At 41.0% G+C, this 24,695-nt stretch overlaps 1 protein-coding gene across 1 annotated transcript in view; it reads left to right on the top strand.

Annotated features, from left to right (window-relative positions):
* The window catches only part of pappaa (pregnancy-associated plasma protein A, pappalysin 1a), a 310,054-nt gene that overhangs the window by 144,485 nt on the left and 140,874 nt on the right, over positions 1–24,695 (top strand). The window contains exons 12-13 of the mRNA XM_041194444.1: positions 1,086–1,221; positions 3,235–3,448. Of these exons, the coding sequence (XP_041050378.1) occupies positions 1,086–1,221; positions 3,235–3,448 (350 nt within the window). The remainder of the gene's footprint in view (positions 1–1,085; positions 1,222–3,234; positions 3,449–24,695) is intronic.

Here is a 24,695-nt window from a genome sequence, read left to right as displayed (position 1 = left end):
GACAATACAGCACTCCCTAAGCACAGTACTGACATGCCAGCCTAGATTATTTGCTGAAGTCTGTAATAGACTTGTACCTACAGCTCACAGTTTGTCAATTGAGCAGATAACCCTCCATTATTTTGTCTCCTGTTTTACCAATCAATAGGTGAGAATGGGGATTATTTTCACTTGAAAACTCATCCCTTGGCATTTTTTCATCAATGGACAATTATATATAAATTGAGACACGTGGCCCTATACAGATCAGGAGGTCTCAGGTTCAGTGGCTGGTCTATGCTGAGTTAATTGATCACAGCCAGAATACTTAAGTTGGCCAGAACCCCTTCACATTCTCCTAAGGAGTAGAGAAATTGGCCAGGGGTTCTGCTCCTGACCATTACCCTGCAATTTTTGTTGGTCGGCGCACATTGTGGACAGGTGTCAGGCTTGACTGCAATGTTCTCTGCATTTGAAAAGGCTGGCAGCATGCACCTACCAAACTCAGACATGAAGACTGACTTCTTGACTCAGGTACCAGAGTTGGAGAATGAGGAAACCTCAGGAATGGTGGTGGGGAGGTTGGCAAAAATATTTTTGTTAAATGTTAAGGTACTAAAAAAGGTGTTTGGAGGAAAACTTATCTTCCTGAAGATATTCAATGTAATAATGCTACGGTTTCACAGAAGTCTAAACAGGTCTGTTCCTTGAAAAGCACAAACAAACCAATAAAATACATTATGTAATATAAAAACAGAAAACGTTGGAAATACTGTGTCTGGCAGCATCTTCTGGTGAAAGGCAACAGGCCTGAAAGGCTAGCTCTGTTTCTCTCTCCACAGATGATGCCAGGCCTACTGAGCATTTCCAGCATTTTCTGGTTTTATTTCAGATTTCCAGCATCCACAGTATGTTGCTTCTCTATACCATTTATTACCATTATGTCAAATAAAGTCAAATGGTGTATGAAAATTTATGTCACTTGAGCAGGGAAGTCATACCAGAGAAACCTTTTGACTTGAAAGTACTTTTCCTCCACCTCCTCCTGGGCACCAGCCACCACCTCCTAACCAACTGTTAATCTCTATCTTTTTCTCTCTAATGAGGCCTACTTCGCTCAACCCATGGTTGCTGCTGCTGTCATTGTCCACCTGGCTACTGATGGAAGTAGTCTCATGGATCAAAGGCAAGAATCAATCGCAGTTCAGTTGGTTGACACAAAGGATCAGAATCACGACCTGGGTAAGTCTTTTTCTTTTTGCAACACAATTTAGAAAGGATGTAGTTATCTACAAGCCTGAAGGAAGTTCAAACGGCTCAATTAGTGGAGTGGCCCGTGTATTGAGGATCAGCACCATGAGGATACACATTGGGAATTACTCAAACAAAGAGCAGCAAATGAAAAGAGTGAAAGGAAAACTAAGTGAGACAATCAAACACAAATACACATCTTTACTTCCTTCAAAAGATAATCTCACTTGTCTTTTAAAATGCGCAAAGCTCTTTCTCAGTAAAAGCACACATTCACAATCAGTTCTTTTCCCTACTTGCCTTTGAGTTCTACTTATCGCCCTTTCTTTCTCTTGAGTTTTTATTTTATTTGGGTGTGCTTACATGTTCAAGAGCTCACTGGTCTCCACCTGGTGCTCTACACTGGTCATTCACAAGATTCACAGTTCTCTACTACTGTTGAAACAAGATAAATTTAGCCTAATCATAATTTCAGGTATTGCTGACAGCGTGAAGACTGTGCATTTGCTGTTTGCTGTACTTTTAACACATAATGCACCATTTTTTATTGTCCTGGTTACACAGTAGCTATTGCACCTATTGAAGTTTTACACATTGCTTTGATGCAAAACCTACACTATTTCTGGGGCAAACTTTGACAAGTGAAGGAAGTTCCTGAATCTCATAGCAACTGCCACCTCTGCATTCCCTGACCAGACCCAACAGTATAACTCTGTGCTTCCAGCTCACAACATTTAAGAACATATTTACACACCAACTGTGACCTTGTGGCAAAGCAGTCCCTAACAAGGATTTCTCATCCATGCCAAATTACACAGATTTGTCACAGCAGAACCTAAATCTCCAGCAGCCTCAAATCTCACACCCAAACTTCAGACTTCAACTCTTTAAAAATTTATAAGTACAAAGCAGTAGATAATCATCCGTCAGTGTCTAAGATGTCAGAATGTCACACTGATTTCAACAGCATGCAGTCAGATCTGGAACTCTCTTCTCCAAAAAGCTGTTGAGGCTGGGGATCAGTGGAAATGGCCGAATCTGAGGTTGATAGATTTTTTTTCTTTAGTTAAGGTTATTAAGGAGTACAGAACCAGGCCAAGTAGATGGAATTCGGATGCAGATCAGCCATGGTCTAACTAAATAGCAGAACAGACCCATGGGGCTGAATAGCTTACTATTCATATGTCCTTAGTTTGAAGTAGCCATGATAATGACACTCCAAAAACATGGCTAACTCAGCAGCAATTCCCTCTCATTTGTGACTTATAAACATGCCCTTAAATTAGTGTAAAACTAATAGCTGCAGTACAACACGACTGTAAAGTTCAACTTATTTTCTTCTTCATTAAGTGCAGATAATACTGCATTGCACAAAAAACAGAAGCATGAGTAAGGAAAATAAACCTTTCTTCATTAGTAAGTCACAGTGAATGGGAGAGGTGACACACATGTTTGGAAAGAATATCCACTTGCTGCAAAACAAATTGTAAAACCATTTAGTTTTCTACAATGCTTTCCATGCTCTAGGTCTGTTATTTTGAAGCCTGTGTAGGGAATCCCTGATAAACATTGAGCCAATAGTAGGGACCATCTGTTCTAACTTCTGAATGCTACCCAAAGGAAAAGAGTGCTATCACAGTGAAAAGGTTTTGTTTAATTAGTACGTATCAACAATAGTGCACCGGTATGATGTACAACAATACAACAATCTGATAACAGATGGGTAGGCTTGATTATCTTGTGGAATACCAGTACAAAAATCCATCTTGCATATTTCTCAATCACTGGTCAGGAGAAGATAGAGGCTTTACTATCATAAACACACTCACTGAAAAACTGTGGTAGAATTACTCCACCTTTTTAAACACTTCAATAAAAAAAATCATGCTCTCCTTGCTATTAAAGCTGTCTAAACATATTTTTTAATGAAAATTCGCAGTGACAAAGATTGGAATGCCTTGCTGATTTTTAACGACCAGTGTTTGTCTCCCGCCTTTTCTGCAGGAATGCATCTTTTGAACTGCAGGAACAACCCCCTCGTTATCCCTGTCATTCACGACCTCAGTCAGCCTTTCTACAGGACCTCGGCCATCCTAATTACCTTCCATTCACTGTACGTTGCCATCTCTGGGGTGGCCCTGCGCTCCTTCCACAACTTTGACCCCATTACAATTAGCAGCTGCCAAAGCAGTGAGATGTACAGCCCCACGGAGCAGAGGTGAGCCTCGATATCACCTTTCAACTTTTATTAATCGACGGTTCCCAGATAAAATAATGACGCTGACAGTCAACTGCTCGTAAACTGCTTGTGGTTCTTCTTCAAAGCTAACACAATGGCAAAAAGCTTTATCTCTTTCAAAAACAAGACAGGCAACAAAATTTACTGTGTAGAACAGAGGAATATAAACCAAAAAGGCTCTGGGTTCAATTTGAAATTATCTGATCTCAGAAGAGGGTAGTGTCTTGGGTGTTCCAATTGATATTAATGCCCCAAGCTGTATGAAAGAGTGGTGAAAATTAAATCTTGAGGTCCTGGGACCAGCTCCTGAGCCTTAATGGAAAATATGCTTCAGCCTGTGATGTTGATAAGAATAAGGTGTGTTGACCTCTGTGGACAATCAATCAGTGAACACCTGCTGCTCATTCAACCTCACACATGAAAAATGGCTTCTTGGGAGGGATCCTGGTATCCATGGCACCCAACCTTTATATGCTTAGGTGAGAGGAGGGAAGAAAAGGAAGAAAACTGTCAAGGAGGAGGGAAAACAAATTGGTGAAAAGTAAAAGCAAGCTCCATGGCACAGAATCTTCTAGAAAGGAATGTGAAATGTTTGTCTTGATCTGTGCAAATATTTGGCCTGAATTGTCTATTAAATATCAGGCGATAAGGCAAAATGCAACTGGAATCAGCAGGTTATGTTCACCTCAGTGAAGGTAGCTAGACAGTCAACAGGAGCTGCATTGGGCCAATTGTGGACTCCAAGATTTATTGATAACACAGATGGGTGAACTGAAGGCATGAAAGCGTTGGAATGTGAAAAGGTTACCTTTTATGAGCTGTGATCTGCTTCTATTTCCATCTCATTAGTTAGAGTGGTGTTCCCTTTTACATTTGTAGTCATTAAGTGTAAAACAAATCTATAACCTTTGATTTCAGTTTGGCAGATATTACATGAAAATGTGCCTGTAAGAGAATGAACATCTTAAAGTTTGCTGCTGACTGCAGCTTACAGTATTCAGCTTTTGAAAATAACATCTTTTGTGTAAGAATTTGAATTTGAAAGAGAAGGAGCGTGCAGCAAAGTGCCGATTTACATAACATCTACAATGTCAGCCAACTGCATTCAAGTAAACAGGAATGGTTCCTTACCGGGTTAGTGGGTAAAACCTAGTTTGTTACAGAACTGTACAAACCTGTAAGATCTCAGGTACAGCTTCAATTGAAGCATTGGTTTGGGTATTAGAACTGACCTTGGTGCCACTGGGCTAGGAGCAGGGAAAAAAAATCAAGACAGATTTCAACCCTAAATCACTAACCATATATAGGTTATATTGAATCAGGCCCAATTGGACTGTCCTGATCAGTTGAATAGTCTGCTATCATTCAGTGTTCACTGGACTCATTTATGAAGAATGGTCCCTTTGGCAAGGTACAAATGGGCAAGCTGGTTCATGTAGAACAGATCATTGGTGCAATGGTTAGGAAGTATCTTGTATTAATGCTCTCCATCATGAGTGTGCGACAGGCTTGATGAACCAGGTGGTCTTCCCTGATCCTCACTTTTGCATGTAAATTCATATGGTTGAACACATGCAGGACAGCAGAAGAGAAACATGGGCGCTAATTAAACATAATACTCTGACCTATGTCAATGGAACTGATGGTTTGTTAACAGGTATCAACAACTTTCTGAATATAGACCAATTCTGGAATTTCTGCTACATTCAGGAATCCAGGCAACATAATGACTGTTGTTTTCCACAACTAAACTTTGATGATTAATCCAGGGTTTGTCAATTCTGTGTAAACCGATCTATTTTTCTGTATTCAGCTCCAATTTTAATGACTGGCCATAGTCAAATTCTTTGTTCTCACAAAGACTGACCTGCTGAATAAATAGCAGTCTACCATCTCAAAAGATAACACAATGAATATTCAGTATGACAGCATTCCTACTAATCAGTCTTTTCTATTAAATTGCACAAGTCATATTTTCCTCAATGCCCCAGGGCTAAGGAGGGGGAAATAATCAGCATGAGCTGGCACTCCTGATCACTTAAGATTGACTTCTGCTTGTGTGCGTGCATACATATCACATGTAGACATGATTGGGCCAGATTGCAATTCCCCATGATTTAAAAGTCTGTCGACTGATACTCCCTTTCTAAGGTCACAAATTAAGAATAATAACTTGGCTGAGATAGCTGAATGTGTGACAACAACAACCACGTGCAAATCAGGGTAAACACCAGCTTCAGGAGATAAAGGAAGTTAAAAAGAGCAGGGACAGTTTCTTGAGGGTGTGACAGTCAATGACCTTTGAATGAGGCAGCTACTAATGATCGTATATTAATGTAAGTCTCCTAGTACAATGCTGTTGAGTGACAGAGTTCATTGAGATCAATAAATAATGATTGAGGTAACTGATACTACTGTAGGTGAAAATGTAAAGCTACCACAATGGAAATCCAACCAGGATCCAGTCCTCAGAGTGCTACTTTATATTTGACTCATCAATGCACTATTTTGTAAATGTGCAAAGAAATTATCAGATAAATTTCTATTTTTGTAATGCATGCCTGGCAATTAATATTTGCAAGATTGTGTCTGGGTGCTTAGCTCCAAAATGCGAACAGGTAAATAGCTCAGTTAAAATAGCAAGCCTTTCAGTTCGTTCAGCATTCAAATATTAATTAATACTGCAACATTAATTTCCATGCTAAAGTTTTGGAGACCAGAAATGCAGTTATAGCTAAAGACCTCTCACCAAATCTCTGTAACATCCTCGAGCCTTACAAGTCTTTAAGGTCTCAGTGCTCCTCCAATTTTGGCATCTTGTGCATCCTTGATTTTCATCGCTGTATCATTGGTGATCATGCTTTCAGCTGCTAAGCCCTGAGCTCTGGAATCCTCTTCCCACCACCTCCCTCTCCTCCAGACACTCCTTAAAACCTACCTCTTTGACAAAACTTTTGGTCATCTGTCCTGTTATCTCTTCTTTCTGCTCGGTGCCATTTCATTGATAACATACCTAAAGCGCCTTTGAACATTTTGCTACATTAAAGACGCTGTACAAATGCAAGTTGTTGTTGTTGAACACATTGCCTGAAACCTAGTCCTAACTTTACCTGACTGCATCTCTTCCATATGTACCCAGCATAGATTTTATTTGAGGGGTAAGTGCCATCATAAATCCTGAAACTTTTACTTAATATTCTCTCAAAACCACTGGTAGTAGAAATTCCCTCTTGAATACTCCAGCCCTCCCTCACCATTTTTTTCCCAAGGTCACCATTTCCCCTCAATTGACACCTTATTATAAAATGTCTTTGTGTCTAGCTGTGTAATTTGCTTAGACAAATGCAACAGAAACAGCATGTATATTGTGCCTTTAATGCAAAACAAATCCCAAGGCTCTCCACAGAGCTGCAATCAGGCTGGGCACTCAGAGAAATAAATATTAGGGCGGGGTGGGTGGATAATCAAAAGCTTGGTCAGAGAGGTGGACTTTATAATTGTCTTAAAGGAGGAGAGGGAGCTGGAAAGGTGCAGGGCATTTAGAAAGAGATTCCAGTGTGTGGACCGAATTGACTCAAGGTACATCTGCCAATTGTGTGGCAAAGGAAGGGGTGTTGCATACGGTCAGAGCCAGAGTAATAGAGCATTTTGAGATTGGCTTGGAGGAGGTTAAAGGGATAGGAAGGGGGACAAATTGTAAATCAATGGCAATGGGGGACCAGGAACCAATAGGTCAAAAAAGGGAAGAGTAATGGATGCAAGTAACAAACAAATTGGATTCTCATGTCACTTTGATATGGTAGGATGTGGGTCCAAAATTTGGGTGGTTTTCCATTGCAGATAAAATGGAAAAAGTTAACCTGGGCTGCTTATACCAGCCAACTGATTAATTCTATGAAAGCCCAGAGTAAAGGATGTTTTTCTCCTGCGTATTTAGTATGAAGATAGACTTGACAAGATCGAAGGGGTGTCAGTCAATTGGTAAACAAATGATTACATTAGCTGCAAATAAATTGTAAACCATCTCTTTATAAGTGAATAAGCATGTTTTTAATACTAGTATACTGTAGTCTAGTGGAGGCATAGGAAAAGTGCTTACACTGTGAATCAGCAAAGATAAATGTGTATGCATTATTTGGGTGATATAAATGTAACATACAAGAATGTTAGTTGTAATATTATGGAAACGTGGCTGAGCTGGGTCAGAGAGGTGGACTTTATAATTGTCTTAAAGGAGGAGAGGGAGCTGGAAAGGTGCAGGGCATTTAGAAAGAGATTCCAGTGTGTGGACCGAATTGACTCAAGGTACATCTGCCAATTGTGTGGCAAAGGAAGGGGTGTTGCATTCGGTCAGAGCCAGAGTAATAGAGCATTTTGAGATTGGCTTGGAGGAGGTTAAAGGGATAGGAAGGGGGACAAATTGTAAATCGATGGCATTGGGGGACCAGGAACCAATAGGTCAAAAAAGGGAAGAGTAATGGATGCAAGTAACAAACAAATTGGATTCTCATTGGTTTAGCTCACGAAGGCACTGAGGAGTTGAATCTTGCCGAGGAGGAAAATGTTAGGGTTCATCCTTGTCTTTGCCAAGTTAGCTAGTCTCAGTCAGGAAAGCAGTAGGGACACTGAATGATGCGGGTACCCAATTTTGGGAAGAGGAAAATAGATCAGGATTTTCACTCCTGATTGGTGTCATAGAAATCCCTCCTTTGAAATGTTTACATGTGGGCTCTGAGAGAGGACATCAGTGGACTTTGCGCTGTTCCAAAGTTCACCTGACTGTCTCTTTCTTGCCAGTTTTTCTCATCAGGACTCTGACTTTTGCTGGGCTACACCTCCACAGCCACTGTCCTTACCTTGACCAAGTTGTCACTCTTCATCTGGACAATCAAGGAGCTATTTGACTAAGAATGGTATCCCAGCAGGTCTAATCCTGTCCTCAGCTAATGTCAGCAAGTGCAATTTTCATCGGAAATGATTGGAAAGTGATCAGGATTGGAAATCACAGTTGATGTACCTTCTTGCTAACTCAGGAGAATTCAGGCCAATATTGACTTCTCAACTGCTACACTGGCCAAGATTAATGATTCTTGGCCTATATGTCTTGCTTCCATAACATATGGGGCTCCAATTATTCCTTTTAGAAGAACAGAGTATTGAGATCTAAGCAGCAAACAAACTGGCCTGATCTCAGATCATTTACAATATTAAGTCATTTAGCCAAACCAAATCTATACCAAAGTGAAGCTCATGAATATGCCACCATACATACACGGTGCAAACACCTTTCTAACCTAATTAGCGATTCTGGACCTCAGGACAATTGATGTCAAATCTTGTAGTCCTCTCTCAGTCTCAAAACAGCATCTTATTTCATAACCTGCTATTATGGTGCATTTTGTTGTAATATCTTCAGTAAGCACTCAAGAAAATGCAGACCATTTGGTGCAGAAGCTGTGCTTTTGTTTCTTAAGGAAACCTAATGTGGCACTTAGTGATTTTTTACCCTCCTAAAAGCATCAAATTAATTCACACTATTAAGGTGAGAGGTTGAAACCTTTTCTTTAACTCACAATTATTTTCTCCATGATTGCCAATTGCGACAGCAGAAATACCTCACTAAAATGGGTCCCTTTACACCATTACAATTGTCCTGGGACTGATTGAAGGCTCAACCTTTACCACTTTGTATTGCTCAGCAGGAGAGCCTAAGCTTCAATCAGGGAGGTGTGATTGGGTTTCCCCAAGGTCTTAGTGTCTGTTTATTCAAACATATTGGGGCCAATTTAGTATGTTGCAGTGGCAAATGTTCACAGTTTCAACAGATGCAGCAATGTTGGCACTCAGTTTGAAGTGTGCATCTTCACTAGCACACTCAGAAATCCTGCATTTCACTGTGTGCTTTCGGGATGGAAAACCTGCTGTTCTTGCCTGTTTTGGCCCATATGTGACTCCAGTGCCACACCAATGTGGGTGACTTTAAAATACCCTCTGAAGTGGCCTAGAAACCATTCAGTTGTACCAAACTGCGAAAGAGTGGTTCAAGAAAAAGAGCCACCACCACCTTCTTGGGACAACTAGTGGTGGGAAATAAATGCAAGTTCTGCCAGTGATGCCCAAGTCCTGAGAATGATATTTTTTCATTCTTTGTTTGACTACATGCATCAGTCATAGATCACTTTCTGTTGTGCAGGGACAAGATACACACACAGGAGAATTGAAGTACTAAATCCAAAAGCATTGTTGCCTTAGGCAAGTGTTGTTGATGACCGATGTAGTTATCTCCTTCAGTGGCACTCTTCAGATACAGTTTCCATTGACTTAGCAGCTTTACTTGTTCAGGTATTTATGGATTTTGTGTCATCTGATCAAACACCTCCTCCTGTAACTTACTGAACACATTAGCACAGATTTTGACTTTGTGTGATGGGTTTTAGGGAACTGGTATCCTCTTTTACATTTCTATCAATTTTTCTTTCCTTGGGGAAATAAGATCTATCCTATTGAGCATCTTCATTGAATCAGCATATTTCACTGTGACACAAAATCATGTCATTGCATGGGAGCTTAGAACTTCTGATGGATAATTCCCCTGCTACCTGGACCCTCCGCATATGTCTCCAACTCTGAGTTAGAGTCAGAGATTTCAGACAGTTCCATGGGACTTACCTGGATAGTTACCCAGGAATTGTTAGACAGAAAAATCTTAGTCTAACTCCTGGGTAACTACAGAATTGATCTCCAAATCACTCAAGCTGACATCCCAACTCTCTCCTCGACCAACAACAACCCCCTCGACCACTCAACTACGCACGACTCGACCACCCGACTACGCCGCACCCCCCCCCGCCAACAACCACACCTGACTACCTCCCAATCCACCTGCCACCTCACCCACCTGCTGCTCTGTGCACCTGCTACCCGACCGGCCTGCTGCCCTACCCAGTTGCTGCCATACCCACCAACTACCTCACCTACTTGCTGCCCTACGCACCTGCCATCCTCCTGCCTGACCCACCTCACACACCTAGAACCTTACCCACCTGCCACATTGCCCACTTGCTGCCCTACCAACCTGCCATGTTACCCATCTGCCACCCTACCCACCTGCCACCCTGCCCATTCACTCATTCATCCACTCATTCACTAACATTCTTCTTTTAACCCATTCATTTAACATTCACACTGGATGTTTAAACTTACCAAATGGCAGCTAGTGCCGTTAAAAAGGGGTGTGACCTGTCTTTCCCCTGACTCTTCTCGACTGAGATGGAGTTCTTCAAGGGATGCTGCACTCCACATTTCTATTAAAGCCAGCCTTGGAAGACCCGGCAAGAAATGCAGAGCAGCGTTAAACCAGGGCAAAGTTTGGGTGGACTGACAATCCTAGGATTTTTGCTGCTCCATGTAAAACCCAGGCCATTATCTCTTTTCATGAAGTAAAGTTATCTGCCTCTAAAGTGCAATGTTTTTTGTTGTCAGCAACAATGTACCATGATATTGCGTTATGTAAGGTCATGCTGTTGGGATGCTTTGCATTAAGTTGGTTTCTAATTTGTTAACTGGCCTGCAATGGGCCAGTTTGGAACCAGATGGCAATGTAACTATGGGAGAATGGCCCGTGAAGACAGCTAATATATTGCAGGTTCTCCTTCCCACTAAGCTAATCACTGCTGGTTTATATCCAGCCCTGAGCAACCAATGCTTGGAGCTGGACTGCTTCTCAAGAAGATGACAAAAACCTAAACAAGTGAGTCGTTTGGAATAATCATACTCCAATAAGAATATCCATGGAATCCCAAATAATCTAATACTCAGACAGAGAGATAAAATTGGTCCTTTAAAAAATTCTAATGTGGCAATGCTCTTGTTCTAAGATAATTCTCAGCACGAAGGAGTTGTCATCCTAAGATTACTCTGAGTAACAAAATACTGTTCTCATTTCCTTCACTCTGAGTAAGAGGATGTGATTCTTATTTGATATTCCTCAGAGTAATCGGCACCTTTCCATAACGCTACTCTTGGTAACTGGGTGTCATTGTCATTGTGGGATAATGGTGAGCTGGTCTCATTTTGCAATGACCTGGACTAACAACAATAACTTGAATTTATTTAGCATCTTTAAGATAGCAAAATGTCCCAAAGTGCTCCAATTATGCATTTTCAGACAAAAGATTGGCATCAAAAAAGAACACATAATTTTTCCAGCAATGAAAATGAGACCCTGGCTTTTGTTGTGAAGCCTTTAATGGTATTAATCAATCCTGGTAATATCACAAGTGTTATGCAGGTGATGTGTGCCAGGTGGACCAAATCCATGAGGGAAACTTGGTCGCGCTATCACAATGGTTTTGCAATTCGTATTTATTATGAGATGTGTGCACTGAATTCAGAAGTAATAAGTCCACCAAGACCTTTAGAGATAAAATTAAATTAAAATATTTATTAACAAAATAAATGATGTCAAGCAGATATATAGGACTATAATTACTACTATAATAAGTCCTAAAATTCATAATTAACCTGATCCCCAGTTACACTCCATTTAAGGTAACAGTCCGAAATAGATTTTAGATTTTAAGTTAAAACAAGTTAAAAAAATACCCAGGACAGTGGAATTCCAAATGGCTTTTCTCCAGCTTCATCAAACTTATGTACAAATGTTGGAGCTTTCATTAAGGCAACTTCACACACTCCTGTTAGATCTTACATGGCCTTCTTCTCTCACATAGCCTTTCATTCTCCTTTATATATGTTTCTCTCTTTTTAACATGTCAATTATGTTGTTCTATATGTCTTTGAAACTGTATCTTTCTCATAACATAAAACTTTAATGCTGCCAATATATTATCAGTAACCTTTGGGAAAAATAAATACGTTCCTTAACCTTGCTTATTTGCCTAGTTGTAAACAGACTAAAATCCATTTGAAATCCAAATATCCCTTCATTTATCTAAAAATGCAAAATCCCTTCACACCTTACATGCTAAGCCAGCATCCATGTTTAATTAATAGCATGTCAAGTACCTAGCTTCTTTTGATCATTTAAACTTGTAGTCTACTTGACTTCAAATGTAATTAACTCACACACACACCCAACTATACCCTGCCCCCATAAACCTACTTCACCATAAACCAGAAAACTATTAAGAAAAATATGTTAGTTTCATGACACAAGCTTTGAACGAACAAATCCACCATTTTTCACTGGGGTGTGGGTGGGATAAGGGGCAACAAAGAGCTCAGACTCTCATGTACCTGAACACACAGGAAGCAGCTCACTTTAAAACCAAGCCAACAAGGTCATAGGATCCACTCTGGCATAAATACTCAAGCTGCAATTTCCTGATAAGCTTATGATCATTTAGTACTAAAGTTCCTGATGGTCTTAAATGAAAATAATAAGCTTAAATTTGCCGATAGTCTTAAGTGATCTAAAGAGCAGTAATTTGTGACAGCAAAACCCGTTCAGTGACAGAGTGACCTAATTAAAGGCAGTGTTATTACACAATGAGCTGTACCATAAATAGGGTAAAGTATCTGGCAGGATTTCACCACATTGGAAACACCTCTGATGTGGCAATGTCCACATATCCACCTGGTCCCAGTGACACAATTAGATCTGGATTTCGACAGTGATATGTTCATGCTTCACGTCAAAACACATTAGCAGCAATTTGAACAAATGGCATGTGTGAAAATAAGTTACGTACAATTATTTCGAAGTATGTGCATAGCCATACCACTAACTGTACAAAATTACTTAATTGTCAGCCACCTATTGTGGTTGGTCCAACAAAACAAGGGTGGTGTTTGTCTCTTTAGTTGCACAGAACAAAATTTGAAAACAATATCCTGCCTGCTTTGGCAACTCAGCAATAAATACTAGTTTTCCTCTTTGCTAATAGTGCGGAACTAAGCATTGTGTCATTGAGTGGCAGGTGGTGGGTTTTAGTCATGCCAATCCGTGCCTGGGAAGGCAGTATCCTCAGTAGCGCCATTGGGTATTATACTGAGAATTGGGCAGGCACTTGTTATATTGGACATTAGGTAAAGTGCTTTAGAGCTCCTCCTTGAGGCCTAGCTTAACATCTGACTAGGCAGTGGCTTGGGAGTGAGTCTTTTTTTCCCTGTTAAAATTCCCTCCTCACTCTACTGAGAAGTGGTGCCTGCAGTCGATACAGCATAAAAGGAAGCAAGAGGATAAAAAAAAACTTAAGTAGGACAACGGAGAATATTTTCCTTCATTCTTAAATACAGTGATTAATGTACAATCCCAAAGGGTCCATCATTACATCCTTTAAGTCTGAGCTTAGACAGTGAGCATTGGCAGGCTATTTGACTATGGTAGGCAACAAGAGACAAAATTAAGGCTGTCCACACATCCACTTTTTCCAGCAGGGGTCACTGGATGATGATTAGGAGCAAGAATCCCGGCAAGAATCCATATCCTAATGAGCTGAGCCAAGTGTAACATGCAAAGCGCTGATATAAGCTAACATAGGACAGACATGGGTGACGTAAATACATCTCAGTGTAACACCATAGATCGCAGTTAGCTACCACACCAGCAATATTTCTACCAATCTGCAAAGAAACAAAGTCCAGAAGCAGTGATGTTTGCTTTTTAATTTTAATTTTTGGCTTTAATCAGCTGCTTGTTTCACGAAAAGTAGTTATTCCTCGCGCTTAATGTTACAAAACTATTTGAATATTTAGGAAAAACAAGTTGGGCCTGCCAAACATTGCCAGATACCTTAGCCAAGGAACTTCCTATTTGGCAGTACTTATGTGATTGTAGTCTAGGGTGACTGGATAAATGAATTCGAATATTGCTGCAATGATGTGTGATTGTGATTTGCAGTGCAGAGACAGAAAGGTCCGGTGCTGCGGGTTAAAGCCTCAGAAATAACATTGTTTACAACCAAATGCCGGCAGATGCATTTTGCGTCATATTGCATCTCTTCAGCTATTCTGCAACACTGCAGGAATTTTCATTTTTCCTCTCTCGGTTTCAGTCACAGTGTATTCAACATGGGAAGTAGAAATAATCTGGACTGACGGCTTAATTACACGGTATGGAAGTCAGCCATGCAGACCTGAGAAGATCCGAATATGATCTATCCTAGGGCTCTCCTGAGGTGACGGCAAGGAGTGCATGAATTGACTTCCCTGTCTCTGTACCAGTCAGCCAGGGGGTTCTCCATCCCCACTTGCTATCCCTGCTGGGAAGTGGCTTGGAGAGTGGTGTGGTGCCAGTGAATGGTGTGCCAATATTCATGGTAGATGATGACCACTTGGATAAAAGTATTGGAGGACCGTTACCACCTTTGAAATTGTGACAGCATGACGGAGGACAGAAGAAAAAACTGAGGAGAATTTTTTTTTTACATGGAACTGCATAGGGTATTCAGCATGGAAACAGGTCATTCAGCCCAATTGCTCCATATGAGGCTTCTCCCATCTTTTTTTCATTTAGCCTGGTCATTAAACCTGATCCTTTCTTCCTCATGTGTCTATCTAACTTACTTTTGAATGCATTTTTGCTATTCACCTCATCTACTCCTTATGGGTGTGAGTTCCACATTCTCACCTTATATTTTCTCTTATATTTATTGAGCCTAAGCTTTGTACTACCCCACAGATGAAAAAAAAAATGTGTATGATATTTAATGCATGTGATGGGGATCTTGCCTGCTGGCTGGAAAACTGACAAGAGTCCACAGCCCTTGGTGGAAGGCCTGTTGTATTTGGTGCTGAACAGGCACTTAGGTGGCCAGAGGCAGGCCTCCTCCAAGATCAAGGGCCCCGGGCGATGGTAACCCTGGCCCCAGAGAGCTGCTGGGCAAATCGGAGGTCATCAGCTGTCCATTGCAAGCAATGCCAGCAGAAACAGTGACAGCTGCCAGCAATGCACCCGGAGAAGCCTAGAATCACCATGCGACCCAAGCCACAGGGGAGTGAGCGTAGGATGAGGCGTCATCAGAACAATGGGGGAGGCGTGGCTTTCACTCGAGTGCTTTCACTCACTCTTGACAGACATTGAATGAGGTGCCCCCACTGGGAGCCCACAGGCAATTCTGACAGGGCGGGCTTCCCACGTGGCAACTGCCCCACCTCCCTGCTGAGTGAAGACAAGCAATGGTAGAATGAAGCCCTTAACTGGACACTAATTGCCCACATAAGGGCCTCTATTGGTGGCAGTGTGGAAAAGCCATATACGAGCCTTCCAACCCCATACTTAATCAGACAGAGGCAAGAAAGCAGTGGGGGTCTCCACCCGGCACTCTCCTACCTGATTAAATGCCACCCTGCCTCCAAATGTACCTCACGCTAGGCATTAAATTCCACCCTATGTCTCTCCTATCAACCCACTTCATAATCTCGATGGCCTCTATCAGGTTACCCCCCAACCTCTTTTCTAGACAAAAAAGCCTCTGTTCATTGTTTCTTAACAGGTATAACCTCTCCGTTCTGGTATCCTCTGACTTTTAAGTTGAGTGACCGTGGGAGGTGGGCAGGGGAAGAAAAGCAGTATGGACACTGTGCTGTGGCAGAGTTACCTGTCTGGCTAGCTTCCTGTGGGTTGCTGAAGATATTGTAAATGGTTTTCTCAAAACACTGTTCCTAGCAAAATCCTAAGTGTGTTTTTTGAATTTAATAACAATTTTGCCAAAGATACTATTCAAAGGAATCCTTCCTTAATGTGTTCAAATTGCACAAAGCAACTGTAAAAATGTATTCATTGCCACACGTTAGAAAGCAGAAAATATCATTGCAGTTTTACTTGCACCTTATGTGAATGTATTTGGCAAAGTGAGACCGGGAACCTGGCAATTTTGTTATACCCCCAGTTGGCTCACATGTTGGCATTATATTGGAGCTTGCTTTGAATGTGTTGGCCCAGGCTTTACTGATACAACTGAAGTAATTGTACCCTTTTTTGCAGCTAAGTAGAGTAAACACAAGAGGAGCCCAGTGTTAATAGAGAGAAAAATTGTTTTTGAAAGCTCAGAAGCAATGCAAATATTCTAAAAAAAATGACAAATGCCAGGGAGGCAGCATATAAGATGAAAACCATGGAATGGGTGTCAGAATTTTACTATAGTCTGCATCCTTTTGGAATGCTCCACATGTCTCCCGGGAAGGGCATTGTAGTTAAGGTCAATTCAACTTGGACATCTCAAATTTTATATGAATTCAGGGTACCATGTCTGTCATTTCAATGTTTACAGTGCACTAAAATGGATATTTAGATTTTTATGGTCTATTGATGTTGTAGCATGGAGGAAGATAAAAATTGTTATATCACCAATGGAGAAAGGGCCAATACATTCACTTAAATGTTCCAATAATTCAAAGACATTTTAAACATGTGGAGCAACAGAATGCAGAAAAACAGTCCATTGGTGATGTTGAGCAAACACAATATACACACCAAAAAGATTCTCGGTATTTGACTTTGGGATATGCTCCTATTTTTCAATCATACCCAGATCTGTAAATTGATTTATGACACCTACTAATTTGCTTTATTAATAACAATAAAACTAAACAAAATTAGGATTTGGAGATGAGCAATTTTCCAACACTAAAGACATTTCCCAGATCGCAATTGACCGTTCACTCCAACAAGACAATTCCTTGTGTAAGGTGAGCTCTGACATGGCAGGATTACATTTGTCATTATCCAGGGCCTTGTGGATACATGAGTTTTGGGCTTATCTATGAGGTCTCCCAGTACCAAATAACTTCAGTACTAAAGGTCTTCGCTCATATATCAGAAATGGGTAATTGGGTCAGGTACAACACTTTAGTGTCAGTCAGGACCTTCATGAAAGGAAAAGATACTGGCCAGGATTTTCCCCTCGGCAATTTGGGGGTGGGGCCTGCTCGCCGAGGGGAAAATGATGTGGGATAACGTCAGGAGGAACCCCCGACGTCATCGCAGTTCATTTAAATCTTCAGGAAGGTGGGAAGACAGCGAAATCAGTTGTCCGTAGGCCGACCTGTCAATGGCCAATTGAGGCCATTGACAGGCTCATTAAGATAAATAAAAACCTGCCCGTCCAAGCTTTAAGGCTGGCGGGCAGGCCAGGGGCCCCAGCGGGCTCCAGATTATTCTTGAAACTTCATCCGCTGGTGGGATGAAGTTTCATGTCCGTTTTTTAAAAATGTAATAAATTTTGTGTTTCTTATTAACATGTCCCATCTCATGTGACGTTGTCACATAAGGGGGACATGTTAATAATTTTAATATTTCTCTATTTTTTGACTTTCCTTACCTGTCAGTAAACTTCCTGACTTTGCCTCACAGAGCAATGCGCTCTTTTGCATGCATGCGCGAAAGAGTGCACTTTGACAGATGGAGAATCCCTCCACCCCCCACACAGGAAGCACATAGCGCTTCCTGTCCGGAAGGCCGCTGGGCGGGCCTTAATTGGCCCATCCACTCAAAATGGCGGCCGGCCCCATTTCAGCGGCGGAGTTCGGCTGCCTGCCCACCGCCGAGCCAGTGGGACCCGCACGCCATCCGAGGGCAAAATCCTGCCCAGAATTTTTAACAAGTAGGTTGATAACAACGGCTGCTTCTAGAACAAATGGGAATTCGACTGACCTATAATTTTTCCCGTCCATATACTGGATTGAAAATTTTCTTTCTTTGTATTTTATGTTTGTAATGTTTTTAAAGACCTTGTGCTCTCAGCATGTACTATTTTTTTTCAGAATTAAAGGGCCTTCATGTTGCTGTGCCAAGATAAAATAATCACCTCTCTGTTGCAATTTTTAACATTCATCACCCTTCCAGGGTATTCAATATAATCAGAACAGCATCTTTATGTTGTAAATTGGTCCCAGGCTGATGATTGAATCGAGGATCTTCTGGGCTGTGAGATTTGACACCCACCAACAGTGTTCTTATTCAGTAAGCTAGAGAGAAGTTCACTTACTTTCGTTCTGGTTTAATGCTTCCAGTCGAACCTTTCTGGAGCAGTGTGCCTTGTTAAGTCAAATTATTTACCACTCATTTTGTTTAGTTTGTGGTTCATACCTATTATTTATGAACCACTCTTTGTCAGAAGAGTCATATCTGGTTGTGGGTGCTTGCTTGGCTGCATGTCTGTATAATTTTGTGCTGTGTGTAGCATTTCTGGGAGCGGCAATGTCCAGTCTTCTGCATTTACTAACTTGGAGGATTTTGTTGACATGTATTATACAAACCTATTGTATCATTTGTTTTGTGTATTCCAACAATGTTATGAAAGGCAACACTTATAAGAAAAAAAGGATCTCGAGATGTTTGTGGCTTTTCTTGTTGCCAACATTTCATGACTAATAATTGAATAACATTATTTAAAACAGCCAATAAAAAAATGCTTGCACTTATGTAGTGCTTTTCATGACTACCGCATGTCCCAAAGCACTTTGTAGACAAGTAAATACTTCTGAAGTGTAGTCGCTCTTGTAATGCAAAAAACATGGCAGCCAATTTGGCACAGCAAGCTCCCACAAACAGCAATGTAATAATGACCAGATAACCTGTTCTTTTGTGATGTTGCTTGAGCAATAAATGTTGACCAGGACACTGGGGATAACTCCCCAGACCTTCTTTGAAATAGTGCCATGGGATCTTTTATGTCTCCCTGAGAGAGCAAACAGGGACCCAGTTTAATATCTCATCCAAAACACAGCGCCCCTGTCAGAGCAGCACTGCTGCAATAGATTGTCAGCCATGATTTTTGTGCTGAAATCCTGGAATGGGACTTGAACCCACAATCTTCTGACTCACGAGGTGACAGTGATAGTAACTGAGCCACAGCTAGCACCGCCAGTTTAGTTCCACAATAGAACCCATGGAGAGGGTTTTTAGCCCCTGATAGGGGTGGGCAGGGAGGCAGACAGGCACAGTGCAGTTCTCCAGCCAGGCTTAGAAGCTTCCTTGCTTGCCTCGCTTCAGTGACAGCTGCAGGCCACCCTGTGGATGGATTCCCTCCTGGCCTGGCTGTTGAGGCCATTTTTTTTTAAATGATAAGAGTTGGAGACAAGCGCCTTCATATTGGGACATTCCCTCCTTCATTTATCTACAATGGCAACCTGTTACTTCTCCAGTGCTGGCAGACCTCCTATGGTTCTCCAGCTTCGAGAGCCCACCCATGCCCTTAATTGAATGGTGAGTCTGCCCTCTGGTCACTTCTGCAGAAATCACAGGTGAGTGACTGCTCCCCACACTGTGCAAGCTTCTGTTCCCCATTTGAGCTAAACAGCAGAGTCCTGAGGCCCTCTGGGAAAATCCTGCCCCTAGTGTTCAGAAGGGTTCTGCTCATCATGGTTGGTAATCAATTATGGTCAATGCTTCTCTTAATTTTTCTCTTTTGTGCCTCCTAAGCTCACATCATATACATTCCCTTTCTCCTTCATCCCTGGGTGTTGAAATAAAGACTCTGCACCTTCTTTCATCTCAATTTATTTCTCCCTCAGGTCTCAAATCTGTGGAACATCTTAGTCTCTCTCAGTCTTCCCTTCTCTTACAATCAGTTCTTCATTAAAGGGGCAGCTGAATATTGCTTAATCTCTATGCCCCTATTTACCTCACCTTCACTTTTCTTTGCAAATACAAAGGCACCCCAAACTATGACCTCGGCCATCATCTAGTTCAAGCTGAACTTTCCCAAAATATTATGGAGAAAATAAGTGTTTTGCTTTAATAAGAGGAGATTCAGGAAACTAGGAATAAGATTGGAGGTTATAGGGATAGGTATATGATGAAATCTACCATGATACACAGAAGCCCCTCTGCTCATAGAGGGGTATGAAGGGATTTTCTGTGCTGGGGAGCAGCTCAGGGGTGAATAATACAGATGGAAGAATGGATAAATAACTTTTCTTAATTACCTCTGTCAAGTAAAAAGTTTTCACACAAAACTTTCCCTCAGGAGGTTACATGGTTGCATCTAACAATCCAGGATAAGACTGTGCAGGATCTAGTCCTTATAATGACTGGGCCGATTGGCCAAATGACAATTTTTTGAGTCATATTCTTTCAGCTTTCATGATGCAAGTTTGATATTTTGAAAATCTATTGGGAATAAGAAAGCACAACTTATTGGATACCAATTCTGTCGATCAGCACAAAAACATATAAAGCACTATCTTTTCCAAAAGAAATTGAAGGAGCAATTAAAATTATGAAAGAGATAAAAATGACTGTGCAAATTGAAAAATCACCAAAGCTGCCCTGACAAGAGAGCGAATGGCCAGGCAATTGTTCTTATAAGCTGAACAGTGTGCAGAAGACCAGCTGTTGTGGTAATTCTCTTCAGTTGTTCCATACAGTTTATTCAAAGTCACTGGTGGCGTGTCCTATTGCATTACCCAGTACAATTGACCAAAATTCTGAAATCTCAACACATTAATTCACAGCACAATATTTATGTTGGCAGGAAATAATAGCAAAACACCAGAGGGAGCAGACACTTTTTTTTCGGCCGCTCTGGCTGTATTCTTCCATCCTCCAGCTTTCTAGCAGATCCTTCTCACAGATCAGGTAGCTTGGTAGATTTGGTGAATATCCATTTGCTTCAGAAATTTGGAACAAATAAAAATTCTACACGTATGGGACACAGAGCGCACAATAAAACTGTTCAGGATTGGTGACTAGGTCAAATGTAGAAAAAGCTCAATGAAGCCCAGAGGATTGTTAAATAAACATCCATTTTACACATGCCACGGTTAGAAAAGTTAAAATGAAAATAAACAAAAAGTGAAGAAAATAGAAGACCATTAACGAGAAGAACTCATAAGGCAATTGATTGCAAAACCCTTTGGGATCTGATGGGATTAGTTTCAGAGATCCTGTTGGAATGCAAACCTGTTGGAATATTTGGCGAGTTTTTCAGCTCTTGAAGGATTTAAGAGTGAAAAATGGAAAGATCCTTTGGGATTTCTTATCAGAAATAATTATTAGCAGCTTTTTTCATAAAAAATTACTATATTAATGTACAGTAAAGTAAAAGTTATAATATCCAGAACTATTAAATTAGTGCACTGAGGTTATTTAGATTTTTAAAATGTAATATTTACAGTCTTATAATTGAAACAAATTAAAAAGGGAGGCTCACAGAGCTAGTAAAAAAGACTACTTATGGGCACAAATTTGATCCCCAGATTTCTTGGAGTTACACAGGAGCACAGTGATCGACCTGAGCACCCCAGGTTAGGGAGAAAAATTCAGCTGGTGTTCTGCTCTCAAGAGAGACTTACTGTAATTTGTGCCAAATTTGTATATTGCAGTGATTCAAAGCCACAAACAATGGAGTTGATGTTAACTGTTCCTGCCAGGAGGTAAAGAAATTAAGGAGACAATGGAAAGGCAAATTGTGCTGACCCATTGCCACTTGTTTCCTGTCCAATATGAAGTTAAAATCAACCCCAATATTTGTTGATAATTTCGATCTGCATCTAGAAGCATAACACAAAATCACTAATTCCTCGCCCCACTGGAGAGCCGTGCTTGGATAGAGCCCTGTTTCTTCAACACAGGTCCTCTGAGCACAGGTCCCCACCAGAACTGAAGGATCGGGGAATTTACCCTGCAGCTTTCCATTCTGGTATTATACCATTAATTTTTGACCAAGAAACCCAACTTGCAACCTGGTAGAGCAGTGAGGTTCTTTTGCAGTATCATTGTATAGTACAGCACACAGTTGTGTGTTAATTGGATCCAAGGCCACGCATTACCTTTGAACACCACTGACTACATTACATGGTTAGAATCCATCCCATAAGCACATTCTGTGTAATGTGTGTTCATCAGGTACTTGTGCTCCACCGCATTTGAAACCCCCAACGCATGAACGCACACACACACACTTTTAATTTCTGGAAGTTAATAGTACCATATTTGGATGAGACGGTTGTGAGGAGATTAGAACGTGATAAAGTAACTGAGAGAAGCTGAACAGGTCACTTTGATAAGATGGTCTAAGTTGAGTAAGGTGACCAAGAGGTTGATCAGACTTTGGCAAGGTGCCTATAAGGAATTGGTCAAGTTAGAACAAGGTGACTGAGGAGGTAGCCTGGCTCGCATAAGGTGATAACTGGAAGAGATTTCGGTAAGTTAGTTGAGGAGGCTAGATTCATTTGGGTTACTTTGGGGATGCAAATCAAATTCATCAGCAAGGATTAATGATTGGTTCACTTTACAGAAATTAATTCATAATAAGTCAACAATGCAGGTGTAGATCTATGACTTATCATGAAAGTATCATAATTTACAAAAAAAAATTTCTGGTTTATTGTAAAGTAGGTTTATAGAGGTAAGTATAGTTGGTTCTGTCAGTGTGTGATTTAATTACATTTGAAGTCACGTAGACTGCAAGCTTTGACTCATCAAAAGAAGTTAGGTGCTTGACATGCTAACAGGTAAACATGGGGAAGAATTTTCCCCCCGTCGGCGGGGGGGGGGAAGTGGAGGAGTGGGTGTGTGCATGTGCGCCTCTGATCGGCACCCGCCACCATTTTACATGCCTGGGTTAATTAAAGCCAGCCCAATGTGACATCTGCCAGGAAATGCCATGCTATCCCTGTGCGGGATTTGGGGGGGGGGAATTCCCTAAGCCTGGAGCGCGCCCTTTCACCCACGCGTGCAAAAGAGTGCACTCATCTCCCTGAGGCTAATTGCTGCCTCAGGGAGATTGGCACCAAATTCAAAAATGGTCAATGGACAAAAGTAAAATTTCCCTGACATGTCACCTCATGTGACACTGTCACAAGAGTTGGGACATGTCCATCACTTTTATTCAAACTTTTATTAATTTTTTAAAAACCCTCATGAAACCTCATCCCACCCATTGGTGAGGTTTCATGCTTTCTCTGAAACCTGCCAGGGCTCCCGGCCTGCCCGCCAACCTTAAGGTTGAACGGGCAGGTCCATTAATTACTTGAATTAGTTTTTAAATGGCCTCAATAGGCCGTTGATAGGTCGACGGGCACACAGCTGATTCGGCTGCAGCCCCACCAACCTGAAAATTGAAATGACCCGGGGTGACATCAGGAGTTCCGCCCAATGTCATCCCGCATCATTTTACACGTCAGCAAGCGGGCCCCATCCCCCACTCACTGACCTCAATATCCTGGCCATGGATGCTGGTTTAGCATGTAAAGTATGAAGGGAACGTGCATTTTTAGAAAGATGAAGGGAGATTTGGATTTCAAAGGGATCTCAGTCTGTTCACAAATAGTCAGATAAACAAGGCTAAGGAATGTGTTTATTTTTCCCAAAGGTTATTGACAATAAATAGTAGCAACATGAAAGTTTTTATAGTGTGGAAGAAACAGTTTCAAAGACACATAAAACAATAGAATTAACATATTAAGAGAGAAAGGTATATAAAGGAGAATGAGGCTCTGTGTCAGGAGAAGGCATTGTGAGATCTAACAGAAGTGTGTGAAATAGCCTCAATGAAGTCTCCAGTATTTGTACATTAGTTTGCTGTCTACCAAAATGAAGCTGGAGAAAGACATTTGGAATTCCACTGTCCAAGGTATTGTGTTAATTTGCTGGATCTGTTTAAAATCTAAAATTTATTTTTGGACCATTGCCTTAAAGGGGATATAACTGGGAATCAGGTTAATTAGGAATTTTTGGAGTTATTATGGCAGTAATTTGTAGCCCTATATATGTGCTTGAAATCTTTTCTTTTGTTAATAAATCTCTAAATTTCTTGGTGGACTTATTACTTCTGAATTCAGTGCATGCATTTTGAAATAAATACAAATTGCAAAACCGTTATGATAGCGCGATCAAGTTTCCCTCACAGATTTGGTTCGTCTGGCAGCATCATCTGTCATGTCATAACACACTACTGATCTTTAAACGTGCAATTCACCACCAAATTGCTTTTGTTGTTGAAAATACAGTGAACAAAAGTACCTCATGATCTTTACTTACCAACTGAAGCTCAGCAAGATTTTGAACAGACATTCTGTGCACCTTGGACATAAAGTGTACATTTGTGCTACAACAAAAATTGTTAAAAATTAGTGACTGAGTCAAATAGAAAGAGATTCTCAGCTGGTTGTTGGGGGTATGTGATTTAATATGGCTAATCAATACCGGTGCTCCTTGCTTTTGTTGTCAACTGGCAGCTGCTATCCTCATTATTGAAATCTGGATGCTTGACACACATCTCTGTACAGCATGTAACAGATATCTTGTTTTATCCTA

This window comes from Carcharodon carcharias, chromosome 8 (assembly GCF_017639515.1).
Source record: "Carcharodon carcharias isolate sCarCar2 chromosome 8, sCarCar2.pri, whole genome shotgun sequence".
NCBI classification, from domain to species: domain Eukaryota; kingdom Metazoa; phylum Chordata; class Chondrichthyes; order Lamniformes; family Lamnidae; genus Carcharodon; species Carcharodon carcharias.
This window is presented reverse-complemented; position numbering and strand designations above follow the sequence as displayed.